Source organism: Coloeus monedula (genome assembly GCF_965178545.1).
Source record: "Coloeus monedula genome assembly, chromosome: 22".
Taxonomy (NCBI): domain Eukaryota; kingdom Metazoa; phylum Chordata; class Aves; order Passeriformes; family Corvidae; genus Coloeus; species Coloeus monedula.
The window spans coordinates 3,860,062-3,887,400 of NC_138802.1; the positions used below are offsets into that span (position 1 = coordinate 3,860,062).

Below are 27,339 nucleotides of genomic sequence, written 5' to 3' on the forward strand. Positions count from 1 at the left end.
CGCGCCTCTCGCGTGGGCGGGTGGCGGGCGGGGACACCCGTGGATCCGCTGCTCAGGGCGGCGGACAGCGGCGCCGGTAGCCGGGCACGGTCCGCTTTGGGGTTCCCCCGGACCTTCACCGGTCCCGGTCCCGGTCCCGGCCGTCACTCGGCAAAGTGCGGCTGCCCAGCTGAGGCCAGGGGGAGCGGTGCGGGGGTCCGGAGCAGCGGGCAATCGCCGCGCCGCGCCGTCGGGCGGGGCGGGCAGAGGGGCGGCCCCGGGGGCGGGAGAGGAGGAGCCGGCGGGGCCGGGGGGCGGCGGGGCGGGTGCGCCGTGCAGTGCCAAGCGGCGGCCGGGGCCGCCGGGGCCGGGGCCGGGGCCGCCGCCGCCGCCGGGGCCGCTGGGGCCGCGGCCGCCGCCGGGATGGCGCTGGAGCGTGTGCTGCTGGCGGCGAGACAGGGCGACGTGGAGGCGCTGCGGGGGCTGCGGGCGGCCGGGCTACTCCGGCCGGGGCTGCGGGACGCCCTGGGCGCGTCCCCCGCGCACCACGCCGCCCGCGCCGGCCGCCTCGCCTGCCTCCGGTACCTGGCGGCCGAGGCCGCGCTCCGTGGGGACGCGCGGGCGCGAAACGGGGCCACGCCGGCCCACGACGCCGCCGCCACCGGCAACCTCGCCTGTCTCCAGTGGCTGCTCACGCAGGGGGGCTGCGGCGTGCAGGTGCGAGCGGGGTCGCGGGGGGCGGCGGAGGGGCTCTCGGTGGCGCGGGAGGCCGGGGACACGTTCCGCGGTCCCGTGTGGGTGGCTGTGGCCGTGGGAGACGGTCACGCGTGGTGCTCCCAACTCTGCCGACGGCGAGCCGGGGTCCGTCTCAGCCGGCACGGGCAGGGCTCCACTGTGCCTAGCGGGCGGCATCCGACGGACCCGGAGAGTCCCCGGCATCCCGGAGGGGTTCAGCCGCGAGGGCAGCACATATTCCCCGGGGCTGCCGCCCCCTCCCGGGGTTACACAACGGCGGGACCGAGGCGGTAAGCGGCTTGCCCCGGGGCCGGCCGAGAGTTAAAGACATGTGACGGCCGAAGGAAGAGGAGGCGGCGGCGGGGCTGGAAGCGGGGATTAATCGGGAAGTAAGGGGTCAACACATCGGCGACCTCCTGGCCAGGGGCCAGCCCTACCCGCGCCCCACGGAGCGTCGAGGGCGGACGGGCCGGCGGCACAGCGGGGCTCGGTGGCGAGTCCCTGCGGTTAGCGGCTCCGCGGCCGGTAGAACAAGGAGGGCATTGTGCTGCACTCACTGTGCGGACGCAGGCCCTGACGGAGGGCAGACACGCTGGTCCCATGGTCCCTCCAATTCCCTGTGCTCCTGCTCCAGCCCCGCTCGGTACGGACGGGAACTTCATCCTGGCCATCCCATCCGCCCGGAAGCAGGTCCGGGCTGGGGGATGCCCCACGGCTGCCTGCGGTCCCCAGCCCCCTTGTCGGAAGGGCTTGGTCCCTGGTACTGACAGCCGTCCCACTTCCTCCTGCAGGATACAGACAACTCTGGTGCCACCATCCTGCACCTGGCAGCCCGCTTCGGTCACCATGAGGTGATCGACTGGCTCCTCCGCTTTGGAGGCAGCGACCCCACGGCGGCCACCAACACGGGAGCACTGCCCGTCCACTACGCTGCGGTAAAAGGGGATTTCCCTTCCCTGCGACTCCTCTTGGGACACTGCCCCAGGTAACGGCCCCCACCGCTGGCAGCGAGACAGGGTCTGCCGGAAACTTGGCATCCACCAGCAGGAGAGGGGCTAGTGGGAGAACAGGGTGCCTGCTGTGGCCCTAACCCTCCCTCCAGCCACTGGCAAGGTGCCAGCACTGGGGACGAATGCTGCAGCCACGCTGATCCCCCAGCTCCAAGGGCAACGCGGCCACGTTATCAGGCTGGGCAGCCAGCTGCACCTTCTTTATGGCCCAGAAAGAAAGGGCGAGGAAGAGAGGGGCGAGCGCTGGCAGAAATATTGTCACTGGCCGCTGAGTCGGCTCCTGGCGCGGGGCGATAACACAGCCGCCTTTGTCCGCCCGCTGTTATGTAAATGGATTAGGCTGACCGCCGAGGAGAGGCTGCTCCCCGCGCCGGAGACGACCTTTCCGTTTGCCCAGGTCCGTGGGCATTACTGGACATGGCAGCCTCTCTCAGACGGCTCGGTCGCGGCAGCATCCTCGCTTTGCCTCCGGAGCGGTACCTGGGCCGGGCTGGTCCCCGGGTTACATGACATAGCAGCCCACAGGGCCCGCGATGCCGGACCTCGCCACGAGGCTGCAGCAGGCGATTAGGTGGCCCTTAATCCGATTTCCCGTGGTGGACAGAGGCCACTAGAAATAACCCACAGACCCGGCCGAAGAGAAGCCGGGGGGATGCGCTATTGCTCCACATTGTCCCTGGAAGGCTCCAGGGCTGTAGATGAGAGGGGTTGCACAGCTCTCCCACATCCAGGGAGTCCTGAGGCAACGGGACGTGAACCGGGGCTCGGCGCCCCTCTGTCTCTGGGTGCCACAACCCCAGACCCCTGCATCCTTTCCCCCAGGCAGGGCTACAGAGCTCATTGCAGGACCCCTGCATCCCATGGCACTCACTGGCCACAGCTGTCCCAGCCCCAGTTCTTTATCTCCTTGCCCCAGGTGGGGCTCATTTTAGCCCTGAGCACCTCTGGGATTAACCCCTGCAGCCCGAGCCCAGCCCCAAATCAGTCACTGCTCCTGCTCGATGCCTACTGTGTCGGCCCAGGTGTGGCACGGCGCTCGCATTGCCTTTCACGCTGCTTGCCGGGGTTGCTCCGCTGCTGTCACCGCCTTCCCCCTGAATTATTTAGGGCTGGCCCTGTTCCCAGCTCCGCGCCTGCCCGGAGGCTCTGTTACAGCTGCGAAATCCAATCCCTGGTGCCGCTGCGGGATGCTGGCGCTCCCAGCCCACCTTCGCACAGGCCCGCGGGGCCCCCGGCAGCCGGTGGCCCAGCATGGGGTCCCAGCCATCTGGCAAAGCAGTTTACTGGTGCTGCCCAAGTGGCTTAACCCCTTCCCAGTTACTGGGAAATGGGAATCAGGGGCTGACCCTGTGCCTGTGCTCCCGCTGTCCCCCATGCCCCAAGCCCCATCCCCAGCCCCTGCTCAGGGAGCACCCAGCGCTGTGCCAGCCTGGCACTGCTGGACCGCGGGGCAGGCACCCTGTGGCACGGCACGGCAGGCACAGCGGGAAGGGAGCTCTGGCCACAACCTGTCTCACAGTTACAGGGATCAATTATTAAGGGCCTGCGATCATTGCGATAACAGAGCAGAGTATTTATTGCTCTTCCTTTTTTAAATATTCAACAGGTTTTTTTTATGGAGCACTTAATAAAACAGCTTCCTGTGGGGTGGGGAGGCAGGATGCAGGATGTGGGATGCAGAATATGGGTCTGTGGGGGATGTGGGGTAAAAGATATGGGATTCAGGATTTGGGTTGCACAATTTGGGATACGCAATTCAGGACGAGAGACACAAGGATGCCAAGGCCTTTTGGGGCAGTGAGGGGACTCTGATACCCGGCAGCTGGGCTGGGCAGTGCCATGGTGAAGGTTGGCCTTTCCCCACCGGCTCCACGTCTGGTGCTGTGTAAGCAGCTTACTTTAAAATACGACTAAATTGCAGTGTCCAAAAACAGCCGGAGGAAGGAGCTTAGCCTAAGCAGGCTGATTAACTTAGTGACCTCCCGCTGCAGCTGCAGCCACCGCCACCGCATGGGGACCTATGGGAAGCCATGGGGTGGACAGCTCCCAGCCCTGGTACTGCCCTGCCTGCCCGCAGCTGTGTCCCTTGCACCTCCCCATGTTCCTTGTGTCCCTCAAATCCTCATGTCCCTATATCCTGCCTGCCCCCTGTCCCAGCACTGGCAGTAGCAGTGGCCACAGGTGACAGGCGCTGTGCCCCACTTGCAGTACCCTGAGTGCCCAGACCAAGACGGGGGCCACCCCGCTGTACCTCGCCTGCCAGGAGGGCCACCTGGAGATCATCCAGTACCTGGTTCAGGACTGTGGGGCTGACCCCCACGCGCGTGCTTATGACGGCATGACCCCACTGCACGCCGCCGCCCAGATGGGCCACAACACTGTCATCGTATGGCTGGTAAGCGCTGTGCAGGCACAGCATGGCACGGCGTGGTGGCACAGCACGGGGCGCACAGCCTCAGTGCTCAGCCCACCTGCCCACACAGATGAGCTTCACGACGGTGAGCCTGTCGGAGCGGGACGCCGAGGGGGCCACAGCCATGCACTTCGCTGCCAGCCGCGGCCATGCCAAGGTGCTGAGCTGGCTGCTGCTGCACGGCGGGGAGATCACTGCTGACAGCTGGGGCGGCACACCGCTGCATGATGCCGCCGAGAATGGCGAGCTGGAGGTGGGTGCTGGTAGCCAACAGGGCGTCAGGGCGAGGGGGGGGGCTTTCCTCCAGCCCTGCCATGCACCCCCACTCTCCCCAGTGCTGCCAGATCCTGGTGGTGAACGGTGCCGACCTCAGCATCTGTGACCAGGATGGCTACACAGCAGCCGACCTCGCTGACTACAATGGCCACAGCCACTGCGCCCAGTACCTGCGCACCGTGGAGAACATGGTACGGCAGTGCCCGGGGACGAGCGCATGGGGAGCACACAGGGAGCACGCAGGGCCTCGCCACCCCTGCCCTGCTGCCTGACCCCATGGCTGTGCCAGCAGAGCGTGGAGCACCGCGTGCTGTCACGAGACCCCTCGGTGGATGGGGAATGCCGACAGCCCGACTCGGGCATGTCATCGCCCAACACCACGGCGTCGGTGCCCCAGGCGCGCTTCGAGGTGGGCTCCCCTGCCAGCACCCTCTCCAACTACGACTCCTGCCACTCCAGCCAGTGCAGCACCGGGGAGAAGAGGGGCGGCCCCCCAGGGGCCCCCGCCGCCCGTGAGTGCGGGGCCAGGGGGCGCGGGGCGGGGGGTGCGGGTCCAGCCCCCCCTGACCCCCTGCCCTGCGCAGGGGTGCCTGAGCCGGCGCTGGCGGACATGCAGGCGTACATGGACATGCTGGACCCCGAGATGCAGCCACGGGGCCGGGGCCCAGCAGGCGAGGGCCCTCCACCGCCACCACCCCCTGCCTTCCCCCCACCACCACCCCCACCCCCCGCCACCCGGCCACCCCCGCCACCCCCCGGCTACCCTGCACCTGCGCCCCCCAGTGCCCCCCACACCGCTGACATCTACGTGCGGGCCAAGAACAACCTGCGGCATGTGGAGAGCCAAGCACTGCGCCGAGAGGTACGGCCCCATGCACCGCGTCCCCTGCACCAATCCCCATGCACAGCTCAAGGGACATACCACCCGGGAGGGACATGCCACGGGGCACCCATTCCCTTTTGAGGAGTTTTTGCCTGCACTGGGAGGGGACAGTCCCAGCTGGAGGCCACATGCCTTGCCTGCAACGCTGGCTGGGGGGGGGGGGGGGGGGGGGGGTTGGGGCTCAACCTGCAACGAGAATGCAGCAAGCTGGGGCCAGTGATGCTCTGGTGGCTTCATGGCACTGGGTGGGCCCACTGCACCGGCTGGGGCACCCGGCAGCACCATGCCGTGGCAGCCGCGCCCATGTGGCCCCGGCGATGCCACCGGCACCATGCCGAGCTGGGCGTGGGCAGCTGCACAGGCGGTAACCCGAGCGGCCGGCTCCGGTGTCGCCCGCACCACAGGTGTCGGGTGGCACAGCCAGCACTGCCAGGAGCTGAGAGGGCTCAGCCAGGCGTGCACAGGTAAGAGGGGTGCAGCCCCCCATGGCGGGCTGGGGGAGCATAAGGATGCAGTAGGTTTGGGGTCGCCCTGACCCCCTACCATGGCTCTCGCCACCCCACCGGGGACAGGATTCTGGCCACGGTCGGGGCACTGGCAGAGCCCAGCACTCTGGGGGATGGGGCACATGGGGTGGGGGTCTCGGTAGAACAGTGTGTGCCAGGCACGTGGCGGGCTCGGGACCCCACAGCGCTCGATGCGCAGGGCCTTGGCTCTTTAGTGCTTACCGCAGTAACGGGCTGTCCTGGGGAGATGTGGGCATGTGGCAGAGCGGTGCCACAGTGGTGTGGGTACCGCATGAAATGGGGCTCAGCGGCACGGACCCTAGCGCCAGACCGGGGCTGGGACTGCCGGAGCTGGAGCCAGGCTTGGCACAACTCCCATGGCAGCCGGAGCAGGAAGCACCGAGCTGACGTTTGTTGACTTAGCTGGGGCTGGCGGCGGCGGCGAGCACCCGGGCTCACCGTGAAAATGCCATGGGTGGAGGTGGCATACGGAGAAATACAAATAGCGGGGCCCCCAGCAAGGGGAGCAGGGCTGTGCCGCGGTGCCACCCCAAACCCGGGGAGCAGGCACAGCCCCCTGCAGCGCGGCTCTCGGCAGCACAACTCGCAAAGCCGCTGTGGAATGCGCCGGGGTGAGCTGAGGCTGCGCTGCCTGAGAGCCCTGTTCAGAGGGAGGTTTGGAACCGGGCCCCAGCCCCGCGCGGGATAAGCTTCCGGTAATCTGCGGGGCTGGGGCCCGGCGCTCCTGTTCCCAGGGGGTTATCCCGGGGGAGGCTTGGCCAGGATCCTGGGCACAGGCTATGGGGTCACAGTGCCAGGCACTGATGCCGCACGCTGCCACCGTGGCACGCAGCCCCGTTTGCCGAACAGACCCCAGGGCATGCACCTCTTGTCCCTCCTGGCTCTGCATCTGGCCCAAGGCAAACCGCTGGCACGGTCCTACTCCATCACGGCCCTGCGCCACGGTCATAGCCGGGCACGGCGGTGCTGAGGTGGGCTCCCCTTGCAGCTGGCATCGCGTGACAGCAGTCCCGAGGGCCTGCGCCGGGCCGACTCCAGCAGGCGGTCAAGGAATTTCGGCAAGCAGCCGAGCACCGGTGACTACTACAAGCACCTGGGGCACGTTGTGGCCGAGCAGCCAGGCCCCCAGCGAATGGCGCACACCGAGGAGGTGAGACCCGTGCCGCGAGCCTGTGCACAGCTCAGTGGCACCGGCACCGAGCAACGCCTGCCCATGCTCTCTTCTAGGCATCACCCATCTCGGCGGACACCATGAGCAATGGGGAGAGCAAGCCTGGTACCGAGCTGCCGCCCCCACCCCCGCCCCCCCCACTGCCCGACACCTCCTGCCCGACGCCCCCACCGCCGCCCCCGCTCGCCGAGACTCCCGCCGGGCCACGCCGCTCCTCCTCCTCTACGGGAAGTAAGTGGCAGGGTGCCGGGTGGGCACGGGGGGTGATCCTGGGCACTGTCCCATTGGCTGCACTGTGGCATTGACCGCCTTGGCTCGTCTCCTCCCGCGGCACTTCGGCCGCGCGGCTCCTGACAGCCTTTCTGTCCTTCTCTCCTCCGGTGTCGGCGCGGGGGCCCCCACGCCCGCTCGCCCCTGCCTGCTCTCACTGCTGGCCGCTTCTCTTCTCTCTTGTCTCGCGGTGGCCAAATCCTTCCTCTGCCGCGCGCCCTGCGCCGCCTCTCTGCTTCTCTCCCTAGGAGGAAAGGCGCTCAGGCAGATGAAGAGTAAGTACCGCGGCCCCACGCTCCTCCCTGCTCAGGGGGTGCCCTGGCGCGGGGCACAGCCGGAGGGGCCCGTCCCGGCGCCGTCCTGTGCTGCAGCCACGGGGCACCGATGGCTGCTGGGGCTGCCACCACCTGCCCGCGGCGCTCCCGCGGCCGAGCCCTCGCTGCGCGTCGCCGGCCGGCGGTGCCACGCGGGAGGCCAAGCGCTGGTGCGGGGCTACCGAAGCCGCCAGGCAGGGCTGGCAGGGCTGGGCAGGCAGCCGGGCCCCACGGCCCCGCGGCCCCGCACACAGAGAGCCTTTGTTCGCGCTCAGCCGGCCGGCGTGACCCCGCCACGTGAGCGCACCGGCCGCTCCCCCGCCGCTGACTGCAGCCGGGCTTGGCCGCTGCTCGGCGCCCGCTTTATTAGCGCCGGTCCCGGGACCGGGGGGTCTCAGCCGGCGCTGGATGGCAGCGCGCGCGTCCCGCTGGGCCCTCAGCACCCGCAGCCCTCTGGCTCTGGCGTGGCGCAGCCGAGCGGAGCGAGCTGCGGGCGCCGGCCGCGGGGAGGGGGCTCTGCCTTGGCACGGTACCATGGGCCATTAGGGACTCACGCATGGCTGGCACGGACGGTGGGTGCTCGCGGAGCGGGTGGCACGAGCAGTGGGCAAAGCAACCCCGGGGTGCCGGTGCCACGCAGCCCTTTGGGCACCGGGCTGGCAGGGGGTCTGGCTCAGGGTGTCGGTGCATCGCTGCCGGGAGCTGCCAGGGGAGCGTAGGGGCCGTCCTGCAGTGCCGGCGCTGTCACCGGCCGTGGAGCCATCCCTCCAGAGACACGCTTCTGTTGCAGCATAGTGCCTCGGGGGCATGGGGTGACATTCGGGGCTGGGGCCAGGCTGGGACCCTTACAGCTGAGTGTTGGGGTGCTGCTCCGGCAGGGTGCCATGGACCCTGTAAACTGCTGTTGGAGTGCTGGTCTTACGGATCTGCGGAGCTGGGGTGCCAGGTTGTTGAGTGCTGGGGGGTTGCTCCACTGGGGTCTGATGGACCCAGGAGTTGGGTGATGTGCTATTCCTGTGGACTGGTGAGCTGGGTGTCAGGACGCTGCTTCAGGGGCGTTCCAGGGGCTCCTGGATGGCGGGGAGGGGGGCAGTCAGCCAGCCACCCCTCCACCCCACTACCCTGCAAGCTGATGGAGGATTCACAGAGGCAGGGAGATGGTGCTGGCGGGGTGCTTACTGCCCCTCCTGCCTCCCTTCAGGCACCAAGTCCTTCAACATGATGTCCCCCACCGGCGACAACTCGGAGCTGCTGGCCGAGATCAAAGCTGGGAAGAGCCTCAAGCCGACGCCACAGAGCAAAGGCTTCACCACCGTCTTCTCCGGCAGCGGCCAGGCAGGGGCCAACGTAGGTGGTGATGGGGGCCAGGGGAGCCGGTGGCGCGGCGCAGCACAACACGGCAAGTGCCCACCGCCCTCCCTCCCTCTTTCCACAGGCAGAGTCGCCAGTGTCGTCCCCGTCACCCACCAGGACGCCCACCCCGCCGGCCACCCCCGAGGCTGCTGGGCCACCACGCTGCCTGGCAGGGGGCTCACCAGAGCCAGTGCTGAACGGAAGCTCACCGGTGCCAGCAGCAGGCGCTGGGGCAGCGGTGGAGGTGGAGGCGCTGGTGCCGAGCCAGGACGAGCAGGGCCGACCCATCCCCGAGTGGAAGCGGCAGGTGATGGTGCGCAAGCTGCAGCTCCGCATGCAGGAGGAAGAGGAGCAGCGGCGCAAGGTAGGGGGGTCCCACGTGCTGCGGCGGCGAGCGCGGCGCGGGCATGGCCCAAGCAGCTCAGGACCTGGCGAGATGGCGTGCGCGGCATTGCCTCCGGCTCCCAGTTGGGCTGGGGGACCACCCTACCTGCATGCAGGGGCGTCACACCCCGGGGATGCCACACACGGCGGCAGTGGCACGAGGTGCGTGCGGCACGGCCTCAAGAGCCCCTTTGCCCTCTTTCCCGCCGCAGCCTGGGAGCCGCTCGCCGCCCCTGTGCCGGCGCGGGCCACCTGCCCGCGGGGGCATGCCGGGACCCACCGGGCAGCCGATGCGGGAGGAGGACATGCAGCACCTGGAGAGGCAGCTGGGGAGCCTGCGGGTGATGCACGAGGCGCAGCCGGGGCAGCCGCTTCCAGGGGCGCCGGAGGAGGAGCTGCCACCACTCGTGCCGCTCTCCGCGCCCCCGGCACCCCGGCGCTTCGCCCTCGCCCAGGAGGACGTGCCTGCCCGCGGCAGCCAGTCCCCCACACTGCCGAGGAGCCCGGCCACACCACCAGCCACGCTGAGGGGCCGGGAGGGCCCTGGGGCGGGGGGAGCGGTGGGCAGCCCCGGTGCCCAGCACGACGCCCGGCGCGAGATCCTGGGTTGCGGTGTCTCCGTCCGCAGCCTCAAGGCCAACTACGAGGGGCCAGGGGGGCCCCCTGCACCTCCCCCCAGGGTCACCAAGCGCAAGCGGGTGCAACCCCCTGGTAGCACCCGCCGACCCATCCTGGAGGAGGAATACGGGGATGGGGCACTGCGGCGGAGCAGGCCAGCGCTGCCAGAGCCAAGCAGCCCACATGAACGCACCAAGGGGTGCAAGGAGCGCGCCGTTTTCCTCTTCCTGGAGCACTGGAAGAAGCGAGCACTCGCGGCGGTGCCTGGGGAGGAGCGGCCGCGGCGGCCGGGGAGGCGGCGGCCGGCAGCGGGGCGGCTGCTGGCCCGCTGGAGGAGTGTCGCCCGCCGGGTCCCAGGGCGTCAGATCCGGCGGCTGAGCCGCACCACAGTGCTGTACTGGCCCCAACACTTCCTGCCCCACGTCGGCGGCTCGCCCATGCCCCACGACAGCCTCCCGCTCGACCTCTTCATGCTGGGCTACTTCCAGCTGCTGGAGATGCCCCTCAGCCCCGAGGAGCGGCGCTTCCGCCACCTCCTCTGCTACGAGATGTTTGACCGCCTGGGCAGCCACAGCTGGCACCGCGTCCGCTGTTTCCACCGCACCGTGCTGGAGCAGGTCGAGGCTGGCCACCGCCACTGGCTTGACGGCTTTGAGGACCTCGTGCAGGAGTTTTTTGGGGATGACCCTGTGGCAGTGGCAGAGAGCCTACCAGAGCCCCCCACCATGGCCCCGGAAGGGCAGGGGGCAGCAGTGCCAGTGCCGGAGCTGGGGGAGTTCAGCGAGGAGGACGTCTGCCGCTTCATTGACCGCAGCTTCTCCTTCTGGAAGGAGAAGGAGGCAGAGATGTTCGACACCTGATCCCGGCGGGATGCTGCAGGCTGTGCCAGTGGTGTGGCGTGGGGCGGTAGCAAGCTCAGGGGACAGCTATGGCCTGGTGCCCGGCTGCGCTCGCCTGCCTCTGTGGCTCGTGGTGCAGCTCAGCTTGGCAGAGGGCTGGGTGTTGTTCTGCGCGGCCCCCGGCCGAGGTTGCAGTGTGTGCCGCTTGCCGTGGCTGTGTGTTGTGTGGGAGGTGCAGCGGCGGGGCTGCGCTCTCCTCTGGTGTGGCGTTTGCGGTGCCGGGGCAGCGTGGGCCCCCGCGTGTCATGCAATAAAGCTGTGGTGTGCTTGCAAGGGCTGGCCACGCCACGCGCTCCTTCCTCCTCCCGGCGCCGGCGGAAAGCGGGCAGTGAGGGGCGCGTCGGCGAGCCATGTGCTGGTGAAACCCACCAGTACCGTGCCAAGGAGGGCGGCTGCCAGAAGGATGTGATGCCACGCACCAGGACGATGCTGCGGCCCCATGGTGCCGGCAGTGAGGGCGGGCTCCCGGCAGTGCCGGTAACACGGCTGTCTGTTGCAGGAGAAAGAAGAGGAGGCTCGCCTGGCCAGCATGCCGGCCTGGAGGAGGGACATCCTGCGCAAGAAGCTGGAGGAAGAGAGGTGAGCCAGGGTCGGGGGATGCCGCACCAGCCGGTCACTCCCGAGGCTCTGCTAACCCCACTCTCCCCTTTGCCTTCGCAGGGAGCAGAAACGGTGAGTGCCGCAAGCCCCTTCCTTGGGTGGGCGGGCACGGCGGCTCCCGCGGCTCTGGTGACCGCGGCGCCCTGTGCCCTCTGCTGCTGAGCAGGAAAGAGCAAGAGAAGCTGAAGCGGGAGGAGGAGGAGAAGGAGAAGGAGCAGTCGGAAAAGCTAAGGACTCTCGGGTACGATGAGACAAAGCTGGCGCCCTGGCAGCGACAGATCATCCTTAAGAAGGGGGACATAGCCAAGCACTAGCCACGCCACACCGCATCCTGGCTCTTCGCAGCAGGAGGAGGCTGGCAGGTCCTCCCATGGACCGCGACATGCCTCGGCACCCTCCTCCTGCCGTGGATGGCCACATAGCCCAACCCAGAGAAGCCCCCACCACCGCCCCAGGCACCCGTAGCCCTCCCCACGCCCCCATCCCGCTGCCGCCAGCCCACCGCCACTTTGTGCTGCCCGTTGCAAAGCGAGCTGCCGCGGCGTGGGACATGCGGCTCCGTGCGCACTGCCCGGCTCGGCCGCTGCGGCTGGGCTCGCCGCACGCCCCGCTGGCACCACTCGCCGATGCAGCGCGCTCGCCCCCACTCCTGCCCCTCCAGAGCCGCTCACGGCCAGCTTCCGGCTCACCTGCGCCCAGACCGCCTGCCTTTCCAGAGATTAAAACGATAAACCCCGCCAGCAGTGCCCCGCGCCTTCCTGGGGCTGCTCACACCTTCCCCCACCCACACCATGCTCGCCGACAGCGGTGCCCCCCTCACCCACATCACCACAATCACCCCCATCACCCACACCGCCTGCATCTCTGCCAGCACCCACGTTGCCTGTCACCTGTGGTGGCCACATCACCAGTGGTGGCCCTGAGGCCAGCAGTGCCCTGGTGCCCGGCCGGCGCAGCCTTGTGAAGAAGGGCCAGGGCTGGCGGATGGAGAGCACACCACTTTATTGGGGCGGGGGAAGGAGCGCCCGGCAGTGGGCAGCCTTGAGAACTATCCCATGGGTTCGCGGTGGGCTCGGTGCCCGCTCGTCCCGCGAGTGGCTGGGCAGCCGACGTGCTGGGGCATGGGGTCCTCCCCGGCCCTGGGAGCAGGGGGGCATAAATAGAGGGAAAAGGCAGGTGGGAAGGGGACATAAAACTGACATAAAATGTCTACACGGCATAAGTAACAATACTTAGGGTATGGCTGGGATGAGGTGCCCAGTGAGATGTGGAGGTGTCAGGACCTCCCTGTGCCAGGGTGCTGACGCTGGGGATCAGGGTCCCGCAGACAGGCTCTGGCGCAGTGCCTCGGCGCAGCCGGCCAGCTCCATGCGCTCCAGGGCGGCAAAGACGTGGTCCAGTGTGGCACTGGTCTGCTGGCACCAGCGCTTCAGCATCTCGTACTGCTGGTCACGGATGTGGGCCACCTCCAGCTCCACCAGCTCAATCTCTGCCTCCCGCAGCTCCAGCATCCGCATGAACTCCTTCCAACGCCGTACTGGCACCACGTCGATGACGGCATAGAGCTGGCTGCCCTGCAGCAGGGCACTGCGGGGCTCCGGGGGTGCTGAGGGCTCCCCTTCGTCACTGGGGGGCTCACACGGCAGGGCCTGGTGTTTGAGGCTCTGCCTTGCTGCGCCAGTGGCACGCTCTGTCGCCTGTGGGGAGCACGGCTGGATCCAGCACAGGTTGTCCCACCTCCGGGCATTGAACTGGCACCATGGTGTGGCTGCAGCCCCAGCCATGGAGGTGGTGGCCTGTGCCGTGGGGAGGGGACCACCTGCCAGGGCATCATGCCAGAGCCTCTTCCTCTTGTGGTAAATGGCAAGGGCACCCAGGAAGAGGGGCCCGGTGAGTCCCAGCAGGATGTACTCCAGACCTGAGCCTGCAAGGAGGAGTAGGAGCATTCCCAGCATCTGGCCGGCAGGGTGACTGCACACCACCGCCCCTGACCCCCTTGTCCCCATACCTTGGTCGTTGTTGCTGCCGCACACCTGCTGGCACTCTTTCCCACATGTGTCCAGGGTACTCCTGCAAGGAGATAAGACCCGTGGGTGCCATGCTGTGCCATGCCATGGGCCCACATGTGTTCCTGGCTGGGACACAGGGAGGGTCAATGCTTACGTGTGGCATGGCCGGCACTCGTCACCCTCTCTGTAGAAGTCGGGCTTGCAGCTGCTGTCGCAAAGTGCGTCCTGCACGTCCGAGCCTGGGAAGAGGGTGGGCATGAGGCAGGGTGGCACAGCCAGAGGTGGCACAGCTTGGCAGGTTGAGCCGTGGGGCAGCTGGCAGCACTCACAGGGTCGCTGGATGAGGCGTCCGGTGCAGGGCTGGCATTTCCGGCAAGAGAACTCGCTGCAGGGCTTGTCAAGGCAGACACGGAAGTAGCCGGGCTCACAGCCACAGGCGACGTTGCTGGTGGCCGAGCAGTTGCTCAGCACACTCTGGAAAGCTGCAGAAAGCAGGCGGTGAGCAGCATGGCACCACGCTGCATGGCACAGCACAGCGTGGTGTGGTGCCAGCTCACCTTGTCGGTCACACTCGTAGCAAGCCTGGCACTCGCTGAGGGTGTTGGGCTGGGTGCGGAAGGTGCCGGCGGGACAGGCGAGGCACACGCTGCCATTCTCAGGGCTTGTGCAGGGCTCGGACAGGAATGTCCCTGCAGGGACAGTGGGGTGACAGGGAGCACGGCCACCTGGAGCAATGCACCTGCTGTGCCATGGTGTGCTGTGCCCTGCCGCACGGACCGGGCAGCGCTCACCTGCGGGACACTGGGGGCAGCACTGGTGAGCAGTCTCTATCCAGTTCATGCCGGCGGGGCAGGGGGACCTGGTGGCACGTCTCCGCAGGCGAAGGAGTGGCTGCACCAGGACCCGCTGCCTTCGCGGCACGGCGTGGTCCCGCCACCCTGGGGGCTGCGATTCGCTGGCCACCAGCCACAGCGCTGCCAAGATCACCTGCAAGCAGGGAGAGAGCAGGGCTGCAGGCAGCCGAGGTGCTCCAGGAGCCGTGCACCCGTGGGGACGGCCCTCACACCAGCTCCTGCTGGGCTACCGGAGACAGAGTCGTACCTGGAACTGTGTGGACACCGGTGCCTGCACGGGGCAGAACGGCTGAAGCCGTGTCCCTCTGCCCCACAGCTGCGTGGGTGTGCTGCCCCAGGCCCGGGAATGCCCCGCGGCAGTCCCTGTGCTCTGCTTTCCCCGCAGTACACGGGCAAGCAACTTCCTCCTGGCACTGCGGGGGCCACTGTGCCACAGCCTGTGCCCAGGGGGCTGTCAGGTGCCCCCGTGTGCTCTGCAAATTGTGCTTCCAGGCTGGCTGGGGAGCGGCCCTGGGATGCTCGATCGCCTGTGCCAACAGGACCCCTGCCATATCCCCAAGGACGGCGCCGAGTGAGTCAGGCACACGGACTGCTGGTGGTGCCAGAGATCGCCAGCACAGGGAGGTGTCGGCAGGCGGGCGCGTAGGGGTTAAGGCTGTCAGCTTTGACTTTCCTGGGGTTTATCTCCCTCAGAGAGGAGGTGATTTCCTCCCCGAAAGGAAGCCGTGCCTGGCTCACGCTCTCCCCGATGCTATCGCGCCTCGTTACGCGCGTCCCAAAGTAGGTCACTGCTCCCCCGCAGGGTGCCAGGTGCTGTCCGCAGGGCAGCCCCGCTCCCCTGGAAGCCCCGGTGGGTGCGGCGAGCAGTGCCCACGCTGACACCCCTTCTACAGGCCGGGCCGGGGGCTGAGAGGACCGTGGCGCTGACAGCGTGGGCAGGGAGCCAGGGGATTCCTCGCTAGGGGCTGGATTTCCCAGCCGTGATGGCCCCGATTACGGCAGTTGAATCATTTTCTACTAAACCCGCCGCCACCGGCAGACTGGAAACCGCTCTGGGCCGCCCCGCATGCAGAGCGCTGCCGGCAGATCCGGGCGGCTGCCTCAGCCCCGGCTGCCAGCGGCACATCTGAGTCACCGCTGAGGCACGACCGTCCCGCAGCGGGGCCCTGCCCGCGCACCCCGCCTGCAGACGGGCAGCTGCTCCTGCCCAGCGCGGGGAGAAGATGCCCGATGGACAGGGGAGCCGTGGGCACGGGGCAGTCCCAGGGCTGGCTGCGCGGTGAGGACAGCCACCGCCGCTTGTGCCCTGCAAGCGCCTCTCCCGCCCGTAACGCAGCCGCCGCTCCCGACGCCCGTGCGCCGGGGCCGCCACCCGTGTGCCCAGCCCCGCAGGCCGTCGGCATAGCCAGTCCCCGTGGCTCTGCCCTTCCTGTACCTTCCTGTGACCCCCCACGCTCCCCATGGCCGCATCCTGTCTGCGGCCGAGATTTCACGGCTTGTGGCCCCCGTGGTCATGCCACACCGTGAGTGTTTTGGTGCAGCAGAGCCCAGCCCCAGCTGTTAGCCAGCGGGGTAAACGGTTTTGGCACGCTTGGCACTGGAGTTAATCCAACTTCCTCCCTCCCTCCTCCAGACCCGCTACGGCCACAGCCATGGGACACCCCACAATTGGTGCCAGGGCTCCATGGGACCCCCACGCCACCGCACTCACCCAAGCCACCCCAGGGCAGCAACACTTCATCCTTGTGGCCGATGGGGCTGGGTCATGCCGGGGCGGTGAGGGGAGCGGGGCAGCAGGTGCAGTGGGGTGTCGGGGCAGCTCAGTGCCCGGGCAGGGTGCCCCGGCACCCCATGGCTGCCGTCAGCAGCACGCGACACGTGGTGAGTGAGCGCCAGCCCTCCCCAGACAGGCTTTTACGCCCAACCGCAGCAGGAGGAAATGCTTTTTTGGAAATGAGTCCAGGGGGTAAGAAACCACATGACGGGAGTGCTGGGCGCGGGAGGGACTTGCACTGCCTCGCCACGGGCCCGGCCACCGCCCTCCCTTGCCCGTTGGCACAGACCCACGGTAGCGGGGGGAGGCAGGGTGTGGGGGGGGGAGCAGTGCTGACCCCCACCCCAGGGATCCATCCCCAGCCCGAGCTCCAGGACGGGAGGCTGGAACTGGCCACAGCCCCCTCTTTGTCTGTCCCGGTGGGGCCCCCTCAGCCGTGCAGCACCCACCCCGGTGCTCCCCAGCCTTGGGTGCCGCTGAAGCCAAAGGAGAGGCGAGGCGGGCATGAGCGTGCACCAGCTGGGTTTATTGCTCAGCTGGGACGTGGAGTGCAGCCTGGCATGGGGGGGGCAGCCGGGGCTCTGGCCACCGCCATGTCCCACCGTGGCTCCCACACTCCGGCCCCAGGTGCTGCCATCCACTGCCACCCCTCAGGGCAAACCTGCCTCAGCCCTGCACCATCCTCTCCTGCCACCAGCCCCAGCCTCCTCCCTGCACTGTCCACCGCATCGTGCCACCGGCACCGCGTCCCTTTCAGCACCTTCCCCACTCACCACTGCCAACATCATCATCCCTTCCTCACCTGCAGGAGCTGACCCAGAGCCTCCCGCAGCCCCCCACAGTTCCAGGGCCCCCTGCCCGACAACTCTCACGTCTGTGGACAAGGGTTCAGCACAAGCCACGTGCCATGTCCAGCCCCGCACCGCCATGCCCAGGACACATCCTCGCCAAGGGGACTGGTCTGCATCCCCATCCATGTCCCCGTCAGCGTGGCATCCCAGTGCCCGCTCTGCCCGGCCCCGGCATTACGCTACGGTTAGAAGCAGGAGAAGCTCCTTGGTACATCCATGCATCTGTCCTTTCCACGCCAGCGGCTCTCAGACCTCCCTGCAAGACACAGAGTGGGGAGAGATGCCCTCAGCACTGGGACTCGGCCCCTGGGAAGCCCCTGGAAGGGCTGGGGCATCCCCCGGCAGCAGGCGGTGTGTGCTTACGAGGCCGTCAGCGTGGAGTTGAGCAGCAGCGTGGTCCGGATCCGGTACAGCTGCGCCAGTGTCAGCTTGCGGTGCTGTGCTGACTGTGGGTCCGAGAGGGTCCGGCGGGCAGGAGCCGGGGGGTCGCGCCTGAGCTCCCCTGGGAGGGATGCCGGGCTCTCCACTGGCTCCTCTGGCTCTGAGAGCTCTGATGTGGAGCTGCCACTGCTGCCGGGGGCAGCCAGAGGTGCAGGGTCTTGGCTAGTCCGGGGGGAACCAGCACAAAGGTCGGAGAGGCTGCGGCTTTGGCTTAGGGGGCCTGGGGAAGTGGGGGAGAGGAGTTGGGGCAAGCTGGCCTCCGACTTGGACTTAAGCGCCCTGGCCGGGCAGGGCAGGAGCTGCACGGGGGTCCGGCGGCGTAGCCGGGGCGAGGCAGGCCGTGGAGCCGGAGGGGCCGGGGAGGGCTCCTGCCCCTCCTCGGCTGTCCCCTCTGGCTGCTGGCCGAAGTCCCGCAGGGAGGCAGGTGAGAGCGTGCCATAGGCGCTGTCGATGGAGGACGAGCGGCAGCCGCTGCCTGGGGAGGCCACACCTTGGGGCAGGGGAACAGGCAAGGCGCCTGCAGGCAGCTCCTGGATGGGGGTCTCTGCGGAGGTGGGGGTCTCGGCAGAGGTGCCAGTGCCGATGGAGGTGCTGGTGCTGATGGAGGAGCCGTCTGAGGTTGAGCTGAAGGGTTCTGCGTCCCAGTCTGGGGAGGAGAGCTCGTCGCCACCGTCTGCTGCCACCATGGCGAGTGTCTCAGTGGAGCCGTCGGAGGGGCTGTGGAGGCAAGAAGGTGAGGAGGGGCCTGTGCCAGGCTGAGGGTGTGGAGGTCCCCCCCTCCTGCTTCCTACCACTGCTGTGAGTCTGGGCTGGTGCTGCTGTGGCGCAGGATGGTAGGTGAACTGGCAGCTGAGGTGCCACTCTCACCGTCCTCCCCCTCCTCCTCCTCTTCTTCCTCCTCCTCCTCCTCCTCCATGCGCCGGCGCTGCCGCAGCCGCTGCAGCAGGTTCTGGGAAGGGGAAGGCATCAGTGAGGAATGGGGTGTGCACGGGGCACCCACGGGTCCTCCACCCACCCATGTGCCCTCACCTGGGCATTGCGCACTGCCTCGACCCAGCTGCGGCACAACTGCCCACTGGTCTGGAAGGTGTAGGCGGCCACAGCGCTCCCCAGCTCGTTCAGGTAGATGAGGAGGAAGGAGCCTGTGGGCAGGGGCTGTCAGCAGTGTCCAGGGACCCCCCTGTAGTCCCCTTTGCCCCCAATGCTGCTCACCCGGGTCCCTGAGCTCCCGGCAAATGACTCTGTCCACCAGCAAGGGCTGCCGGATCACCTTGGTGCGCTCAGCCTTCTTGAAGGGCTTGGTGATGAGGAAGAGGTCGGTGAAGAGGAAGCAGTAGACGTCCATCTGGGGGGGGAGAGTGGGGCCATGGGCACCAGTCAGTGCAGTGAATGAGGCCAGGTGGGCAGGGGCCGGGGCCGAGACCTCCCTGTTCCCTGCAGTCCTCACCTTGCTGTCTTTACCTTCCCGCATCCGCAGGCTGCCCTCGAGGAGGAGCTGCCGGGTGTCCTCCGGGGAGGTGCCGGGGATGGGGGCCGTCAGGTCCAGCCGCAGGAACTCCTTAAGCAGCTGCCAGGAGCCCCCGGTGTCAGCATGGGGTGCATGGGGTTACATGGCATAGGTAGTATGGCATGACATAGCATGGGGTAGCTTGGCATGAAGTGACATAGGGTGGCACAGCAGGGTGACTTAGCAGTGTGGCAGAGGGTGGCATTGAGTGGCATGGCATGGCATGGCATGAGACAGCAGCTCCACCATGTCCACCCTACCTTGTCCACCTCGTCTGTGCTGCCCTCCACCACCTCATAGGCGTCGATGCGGCTGAGGATGGCATCCAGGCGCTGCCGCTCCTGCCGCTGGCGCATCCGCGAGTTGACATCATTGATGAAGCGCTCCACAGAGCTGATCTGTGCCAGGACTGGTGGTGGGTTTGACGGGCCAGGGGCCACTGACCCTGCTGCCCACTCCCCTGATCCCTTACCATGGTGGTGATGGCGTCACGGGCGCGTGGGTCATCCGTCTTCTTCAGGATAGACTTGAGAAGCAGCGGGTACTTGGTGAGGCGCTGGTGAGGCTTCACCAGCATGTCGCTCAGCTTCAGGCGGCTGCACTGCTCCTGCTTCTCGGCCCACTGTGGCATGCAGGCATTAGGACTGGCACAGCCCCGGCCCCGGCACCGGCCCCTGCCCTCCCCTTACCGTCACATAGGTGCGGAAGAGCTCGCTGTCCCGCAGCAGCGCCCGCATGTACTCCATGCAGCCCTCTTCCTCCATGCAATACCGCACATAGGGCTTGAAGAGGGACCCGAACTGGGGGGCACAAGGGGGTCACCATGCAGTGCACAGCATGGCATGGCTCCCCACCATGGCATGGTGTCCCCACTCACCGTCTTGAAGCCATCAAGGAAGTCAGTGGGGTCAAGCAGTGCCCTGGTCTGTCGTGCCTTGGCCAGCACTGGGGCCATGACACTGCGCCACAGCTTGCAGTGCAGCCGGATGATCTCCCCAATGTTGCTGAAGAGCCGCTCAGCATCCACCTGTGCGGGTGAGGTGGGCAGTGCTGGGGAATGGCACCTCCACCCTGCGGCATGGCAAGGCTGAGGACCCATCCCCGAACATCCCTATCTCCTGCAGCCCCCTCCACTCACCTCACAGAGCAGCCCTGACTCCTGCAGGTTCACCAGGCAGGAGAGGAAGAGCTGTGGGGGGAGAGTGGGGAGCCGGTGAGCTGCAGCCACAGCCCCCAGCCCCAGCACGGTGCAGTAGCTGCCAACACTCACATCAGTGATGACTTTGAGGTTCCGGATGTAGGTGGCCTCGGTGTGCAGCAGCTCCCAGATGGCTTCCTGCTGGTGGCACTGCCGGCGTGGCAGGGCCTGCCAGGCTGAGTGTCAGCGCTGTGCCGGGGCCTGGGCAGAGCCCCTGTGGCTCCCCAGGCCCTGTCCCTACCTCTGTGCCCTGGATGATCTGCTGCCAGCTGTCCTCCATTGTCAGCCCAGCCTCATCCCCGTCCTCCTCCCAGGAGTCGCGATCAAAGCGGAGCTGGGGCGGCAGCTTGGGCAGCCCGAAGGTGCTGTAGGCATGCAGCCTGTTCACCAGCTGCTCCAGCTTCTCAGTCTCCTGGCCAAAAGTGGGGGACAGAGTGGCTGGGTGGGGGCCAGTGGGCATTTGCCACGGACCCCATCGCCCTGCCTGTGGAACTAGGGTCTCGAGCCCCAGGGAGACCCATCCCAGCTCCCCAGCATAACCACAGGCAGTTCCCACACCCCCTCCCCATGCCTGCAGCCCACCTACCCGCCCGAAGGAGCCCGTGCTAGTGCCGGAGCCGAAGAAGCCGCTGAAGCGGCTGGCGGCGCGGTTCTTCCAGGTGTCAGTGCCATTGGTGGGCAGAGAGCTGCTGCTGTGCAGGGCTGCCTCAGGGCTGGGGATGCTGGTGTCCCCCAGGAACTCTGTTATGTTCTTTCTTCGCCGTCCCGGGGCCTGCAGCGGGGACAGCCAGTGTCCCCGGGGTCAGTGCCCAGCACTGCAGCCACGGCACTGGGATGGGGACAGCCAGCATGGCTGACCTCGAGCACCGTGGGACAGACAGACAGACAGATGGCAGCCCCGGGCAGTGGGGTCCCCCGGCCATGCTCCCCTGCCCGCACTGACCTGCCTACCTGCATCCCGGGGGTGCAGGGCCCCGGGGGTGCAGGACCCCGGGTGCTGCCTGGCCAAGCCCGGCCGGCCATGGACAAGCGGCCCCAGCAGCGCGGGGGCTCAGGGCATCCCGAGGGTCGCAGCACCCGGCCGAGCCGCCCGTCCAGCCGCACTCCCGGCTCGGACCGCAGAGCCGGGGCCGGGCAGGCTGTGGCCGGGCTCCTCCGAAACAAAAGGAGGTGGGGCCAGCGCCGAAAACCTAATTTCCCTCCTCGGCAGATAAGCTACCAGAGCTGAACAATTCACCGGCGGAGATCAAAGCCCCCCGGCTGGTCGCGAGAGCTGGGTCACGGCCAAGCGGCTCCCGCCGCCCCGAACACCGCTGTACCGGCTGCTCCCTGTGTGTCCCTGGGCCGTGCCGGGATGTGGCCGCTGCCATCTCCTCACCGTGGCACAAAGGGCAACAGGGCCGGGGCTCCGTGCCTGCCACCAAGCCCTGGGCAAGTGGCTCGCTGTTGCCACCGCCGCCGGCACGGCCCCACACCCTGCCACGTCCCCAGACCCAGGCGGGAAGAGCTGCCGAGGGCACCATCCCCATTACTCACTGCGCTGCCGTATCTCCAGGCGCCCCGGCTGCCGCCAGCCCCATCGCTCCTGTGCCACTTAGGGCCCACCTGCCCCCAGGAAGGCAGTCGGGACGGAGACCCCCGCAAAGGTGGCTGGTTGCCTGCTTGTCCCCTGGCCCTGCTAGAGCCTTGCCGCTCCCGCAGCCAGGCATCGTAGTGCTGGACACGGGCAGCCACTAGCCCTGGCCACGCAGCCAGTTTGCTGCCCTCAAGGCCTGCTGGCACAGGACCAAGCACTGTGTCCCCCTGGCCGGACCCTGCAGTGCTGCTCCCCGCGGCCTGGCACCCTGCTCCCACGGGACCGACACCCAACCCGGTCCCACGCCTTATCTGGGGCCAGGGTCCACGGGGCAGGACAGAGCTGTGCTCAGCAGCTGCCAGACGCCACAGTGAGAGGAGGGCCAGCGGCCAGGGCGAGTCCCGGGGCCAGGGCGAGTCCCAGGGCCGGGGTGGCACCGAGTGGCAGCCGTTTCTGGGGCCCCCAGGGTTCCTGTTTGCCTTTGCTTTGGTGCCAGCCTGTACCTGGCACAGCCAAAGGGCTGGTGCCACTGCTTGAGCTGCTACACTACCATGGTGTAGCCAGCATAGCACAGCACAGCCAGCAAGGCACAGCCAGGAGACAAAGGGGCTCTTGGAGACTCTAGGGGGATCTTCAGACCATACCACACGAGACCATGGAGAAGACACCATGCTGCTGTCCCATGACCCATCCTCACCAGAAAGAATGGCTATGGGGACATCACACATGCTGTCATCCCATCCCCAATTCCTCCCTCCCCAGAGCTGGCACTGGCACTCACCACGCTCTCAGTGCCCTCCCGGCGTCCTGGCAGTGGCTCCAGCACTGGCCCGAGGAATGCAGCACTGCTGGCAGGGTGCAGGATGGGCAGGCTGGCTGACCTGGCGTCCCGCACTGCCTGCTCCACCTTCAGCTCATCCCCGGGCTTGGCTGCGGGAGTATCAGGTTGTCAGTGTCCCCTGGGAGCTTTGGAGCAGCCAAGCCTCCCTCTGGGGCCCCGCAGCACCTTTCACCCGCAGGTAGTGTCCCCCGAAGCGATACGCCTCGAACTGCAGGGACAGTGGCGTGTGGGACTGGTCCAGGTAGATGTCCACCTTGCCCAGCTCGATCGCTTTCCTCTCAAAGACTGGCAGCAGCACTTCCCTGAAGGACATGAGCCCCACATTTGTCTCTACATCTGTCCCCACACTGTCCCTGTGCCTGTCTCCAGTAGACTCACCCCAGCGACTTCTTCTTCACAGCTGGTACGATCTCTGCCTCGATGTCGATGCTGAGGTCGAACTTCAAGGTGAAGCACTCCTTGCTGGGGTCCTGGGGGGAGGTGGCAGCTGCTTGCCCAGGGGTCTCTCCCTCCCTCTCTCCCACCAGGGCCATGCTGCTGCCCTGCCGAGTGCCCCAGGGAGAGGAGCCTGTGCCTTACGTCCGTGTGCCTGCGCCAAGCCTTCTTCTTGGGCAGCTTCAGCGCTGAGCTCCTGCGCTCCCTGTGGGCACAGGGAGGGAAGGGTGACGGGAATGCCGTGGGCTGAGGCTGCACAGGGGCTGTGCAGGGCTGGGGGCTCACCCTCTGCTCTCTGCCGGACCCTCCTCCTCCTCCTCCACATCAGAGGCAGGGCTGGTGCGCGGGGGACAAGAGCGTGTCGACATGTTGCGGGCCAGGATAGAGCCTGCAAACGGGCATCGAGCTGGGCTGTGGCAGCTCCCCCAGCCCCGAGCTGGCTCCCACTGCATCCCACTCCCATCCCTGAGCTGCACCAGCCCCAAGCGCACTCCATCACTCCCATCCCTGTGCCGCAGCACTGCCGCAGAGCCGCGGGAGGAGCGGTGCCACAGCTCCGCGCCTGGCTCACCTTGCGGGGACAGGTCGAAGCGGATGTGGTCATCGAAGTGCATGGCGCCATGGAGGCTGCCGTCACAGAGCTCACACAGGCTGAGGGGGCCGCTGCGGCTCAGCTGCCGGCACTTTGCGTGGTGGCATTCCTGCGGGGACACGAGTCCATCAGGCAGGGCCTGCCCGCGGCTGCCAGCTGTGGCATGTTGACAGCAGGGATGGCCAGCATCACGAGCAGCAGGGTCCCCTGTCTCATCCCCAGCTGCAGCTGGCACATTGTTCACAGGGAATGCTGGGGCCTGAGCGAGCACAGGGAAAGCAGCATGAGCAGGACGTGGCCATGTGGCAGTGGGTGCTGTAGGAGCATGGGGATGACACAGGGGCTTCCGCACCACAGAGCCCCTCCCTGCTCCACTGCAATGAGCAGAGACCCTGGGACACCTGCACATGCTGAGGCTTGGACAAGGAGCTGAGGGACAGCTGCACCGTGGCACCAGCACCTCACCAGCGGCCCAGGAGGCCGCCCTGGCACCCCACAGCCCCTTTGTGCTGACGAGAGCCATGTCCCCGCGGCAGGACGGAGGAAGCGAGCGTCTGCAGCCAAACAATGCTCGAAGCCGGCGCGTTTCCTCCGATTGTGTGCGGCCACGGCAGCGGCCCCAGCCCCTCCAGGCATTCACAGCAGGTTATTTTTAAACCCCCGGCCAGGCCCCCCAGCGCAGTGTACAGCCTGTGTTCCCTGGCCAATGCCCATCTCACTGGGGCTCCTACTGGCCCCACTCCTGGGGATTGTGGTGCCACCAGCCACTGCCAGCAAGTCCTGCTGCACCGCTGACACATCCCCGTCCCCGTGTGGGACCCCCATGGCCACCCCGCAGGCGGAGGAGTGCGAAGGGCTGCTGGCAGGAGCCAGCCCTGCTCGGGCTTGCCTGTAATACACGCGCTGCTGCGGGGAGGAAGCGCCTGTGCAGCTCCAGCCGCCCCCACTTCCTGCCCTCCTTCCTCCCGGCGCTGCTGAGGTCAGAGCTGACGTGCTCCCACCACCCGCGCGCTCTCCGAGGGGTCGTTGGCCCCTCTGCAGCACCCCCCGCCATCCACGAGTGACCTATCCCAGGCCTCGAGACAGCCTCAGCCCCAGGACACCCTGTACCCCTCAGCCCTCCTCCTCTCCCACCATGTGTCCCACAGCGTTGCTGCCATTGTGGCCATCGTGACACCTGCATGTGGGAGTATGGCCGTGGGCTCCGGGCAGTGCCCGCAGCTGGTACTCATTCAGTGAGATCCCCTGGGACTCTGGGCAGCCGCCCTAGAGGGATGCGGGGCCCCTCATCCACCCTGTGCCAGCAGCTCATCCCTGCGCTCATCTCCGGGCTCATCCCCACAGGAGGGGCCAGGCGGGATGGCCAAACCCCTCTGCCCACCCCAGGAATCAGCTCCCGATCTGAGCCCCACCCCACTCCCCGCACAGGGCAGCTCCCCCGCCCCTCAGCAGGTGCCTCACAAAGCAAGGGGGATCACGATCCTGCGCCGTGACACGGCAGGATGAGCGCCCAGCCTGACCAGACCCCCTCTCCCGCTACTTGCCAGGCACCATCAAGGGTCTGGTGACAGCAGCGGGGTGGCCTGAATCGCTCCCGGCAGTCCCAGCTGCACTCCTGGGCAGCTACAGCCCAGTGCCACGTGTGCCCCAGCAGCACCGGCCCTGCCACCCCGGCGTGCAAACAGAGCACTGCGGCACACCCCCGGTACGCCCGGGCCGTCCTGCCTGCTGCGCCGGAGACACCGCCCGTGGCCGCGCACAGCAACCGCGGGGACTCGCTGAGAGCTAAGGCGTGGGTCCGGCCCGGGCCCGCATACCCGGCGGGAGAGAGGGACCCTAAATCCGCCCTGGCTTCACGTTAGCGAGCAGGAGAACAGACGGACTGTAGTGGATTAGCCCAAATCACGGCAGCTCGGGGAAACGGGTAAGCCGCTGCCGTGCCGTTAAGGGCCAGCAGGACCCAGACAGCAGCAGGGAATGCACACCCGGCACAGCAGGCCAGGGGCTGCCGACCAAGGCAGGGGCCCTTCAGGGAGCGGCAGGTTGGTCAGAGCCGTCCACTGCCCCTTCTCACCCCCAAGACCCCAGGCAGCAGCTGCCCGGGGCTGCCGCCACCTCCCAGGACCCACCTTGGCCGCCCTCCTCTCTCCGGCGCAGTCGGGGTTCTGGCAGTGCAGCACTGTCTCCTCTTCGGGGCACGGCTCGGCTGTGGAGAGAGCTGGGTCAGTGCCTGGGTGCCCCACACCACGAATCCCGGGTTTCAGAGCTCAGCAAAGCACTCGGGCTCAGCCCGCTCCCGCCCACCCCACAGCTCATCCAGGGGAATGAAGCCCCGTGCCCAAGAGCCAGTGATGCATCCCCGCCGGGGAAACGCACTGTGTGCTCCGCAGTGACAGAATCCGGCACCTCCTGCTCAGCACCCCGGGATACAGGATGAGGACACGGACCTACCCCAGCTCCCCCGGGGCTGGCACGGCCTGGGGCTGCAGCAGCAACACTAAATCTGCAGCTGTCAGCCCCCAGCGGGGCTTAGGAGCCACTTTAAGCTTTGACAGTTAAATCGGCCTTAGGGACAAATCCTATTTTGAAGGCTTTTGTTATGTGTCGAACCTAATCGTTTAAAAATAACAGACTCCGGGCTGCTCGCGGCGGCAAACGAGCAGTACAGACACCCTCTGGCAGGACTGCCCCGCTGCAGGCAGGGATGCACCGTTGGGAAGCTGCCTGCTGGGCAAGGAGCCGATGCCAGGGATGTGGAGAAGCCAGGTGGCATGGCTCTACCAGAGTGGCACGGCTCTACCAGGTGGCACGGCTATCATGCCAGCCCAGCGGCACAGGGACTTCCCCGCCGCACCGCTTCCGTCTCCCGCATCCTTCCTGCCAACAAAAACAGCATCCACGCCGACCCGAGCCAGACCGCGGCCAAGGCCGGGGTTAGAAACAGTCTGCGGGACAAAACAGTCTGCCTTTTGAGGCAGCACTGAAAAAACTGTTGCTTCTGCCTGGAGAGGGGGAAGCAACTCGGAATGGTGTTGGTTTCTCAAGCTCCCATCTGGGAGGCGATCCCGGGGCTTGCTCTGGCGCCATGGACGCTGCTGGATGACGGTGCAGGAGCAGCCGGGCAGGGCTCAGCTCGTCGCCCTCCAGGAGCAGAGCTAGGAGCCGGGCTGGGAGCCGGGACCCGGCGCTGCCCCCGCGGCAGGAGCACAATGAGGCCTCTGTCCCCGCGGCCGCCCCGCAGCGCCCGCCGGGCTGAGCCGGCCCCCGCCCCCCGCCGCTGCCGTTTCACTTGACCTATCGGGAATAATAACGGAAACAAATAAGAAATTCTTTCATGCACCCAAGGGAAAGTTTTCCAAACTCACCAAAAACTAGAGGCTGGCCGCAGCGGCCGGCGGTGCCAGGGATCAGCCCCACGCCGCAGCCGCCGGCACGGCCAGAGCCGCGTGGCCGTTCCCAAAATCCTACCCTGCCCGCGGTTCACACATGCACCAGGGCCTGGGACGCGCGGACTGGAAGGTCCTCGCAGGGGGCCCCGCTTTGTGGCAGAGGCAGGAGAGCGTCCGGGTCCCCACCAGACACTTCGGGGGCTGCAGGAGAGACCCTGTCCCCATCAGCTCCTGTCCCCGCCCGGTCACCTCCTCCTTCTCCTGCTGCCGGCTGTGCTATCACACCCGGCGCTCCCGGTGACGGCAAACGAGTTTTGAAACCGGATCGTCCTTGCGGCAGGGCTCACGGCAGCGGCGGCCGGCTGCTTCAAACGCCTGCCGGGGCCGGGGGGAGCGGCGCCGGTGGCACGGGGCGGTTTGCTGATCGCTCCCCAGCTGCA

The 27,339-nt window shown here is 67.5% G+C and overlaps 4 protein-coding genes across 6 annotated transcripts; 2 read left to right on the plus strand and 2 right to left on the minus strand.

Annotated features, from left to right (window-relative positions):
- Window positions 1-402: 402 nt before the first annotated feature.
- Window positions 403-11,746, plus strand: ESPN (espin; the record flags this gene model as incomplete). The annotated part of the gene is given in 16 exon segments (XM_082295617.1): window positions 403-696; window positions 1,506-1,699; window positions 3,933-4,119; window positions 4,208-4,390; window positions 4,473-4,604; window positions 4,706-4,925; window positions 4,998-5,275; window positions 6,812-7,001; window positions 7,004-7,047; window positions 7,051-7,225; window positions 7,513-7,539; window positions 8,780-8,925; window positions 9,014-9,295; window positions 11,332-11,411; window positions 11,493-11,504; window positions 11,599-11,746. Coding segments are annotated over 16 exon segments (2,592 nt in total).
- LOC309581317 (espin-like protein) lies at window positions 9,582-10,793 on the plus strand (the record flags this gene model as incomplete). The annotated part of the gene is made up of 1 exon (XM_082295865.1): window positions 9,582-10,793. The coding sequence occupies one exon, from the start codon at window positions 9,582-9,584 to the stop codon at window positions 10,791-10,793; it is 1,212 nt and encodes a 403-aa protein (XP_082151991.1).
- Window positions 11,747-12,426: 680 nt separating the features above from the next.
- TNFRSF25 (TNF receptor superfamily member 25) lies at window positions 12,427-17,170 on the minus strand. 3 transcript variants are annotated; one of them, XM_082295759.1, is made up of 7 exons: window positions 16,942-17,170; window positions 14,233-14,428; window positions 13,999-14,130; window positions 13,771-13,923; window positions 13,596-13,680; window positions 13,441-13,502; window positions 12,427-13,356 (listed from the first exon to the last, which is right to left on the minus strand). In XM_082295759.1, the coding sequence occupies exons 1-7, from the start codon at window positions 17,044-17,046 to the stop codon at window positions 12,746-12,748; spliced, it is 1,344 nt and encodes a 447-aa protein (XP_082151885.1). In that variant the 5' UTR covers window positions 17,047-17,170; the 3' UTR covers window positions 12,427-12,745. The 3 variants fall into 3 exon arrangements, with proteins under 3 accessions (XP_082151885.1, XP_082151887.1, XP_082151886.1); XM_082295761.1 differs by having other exon boundaries at window positions 16,007-17,051; XM_082295760.1 differs by having other exon boundaries at window positions 13,771-14,130; window positions 16,007-17,051.
- On the minus strand, window positions 17,040-27,088 carry PLEKHG5 (pleckstrin homology and RhoGEF domain containing G5). Its single transcript, XM_082295758.1, is given in 22 exon segments — window positions 17,040-17,176; window positions 17,284-18,078; window positions 18,153-18,336; window positions 18,339-18,503; window positions 18,574-18,706; window positions 18,809-18,928; window positions 19,129-19,266; window positions 19,341-19,490; window positions 19,558-19,668; window positions 19,746-19,895; window positions 20,007-20,057; window positions 20,139-20,234; window positions 20,308-20,478; window positions 20,653-20,838; window positions 22,424-22,572; window positions 22,649-22,785; window positions 22,862-22,953; window positions 23,063-23,123; window positions 23,204-23,306; window positions 23,490-23,619; window positions 25,640-25,716; window positions 26,876-27,088. Coding segments are annotated over 20 exon segments (3,045 nt in total). The 5' UTR covers window positions 23,533-23,619; window positions 25,640-25,716; window positions 26,876-27,088; the 3' UTR covers window positions 17,040-17,166.
- Between the last annotated feature and the right edge of the window lie 251 nt (window positions 27,089-27,339).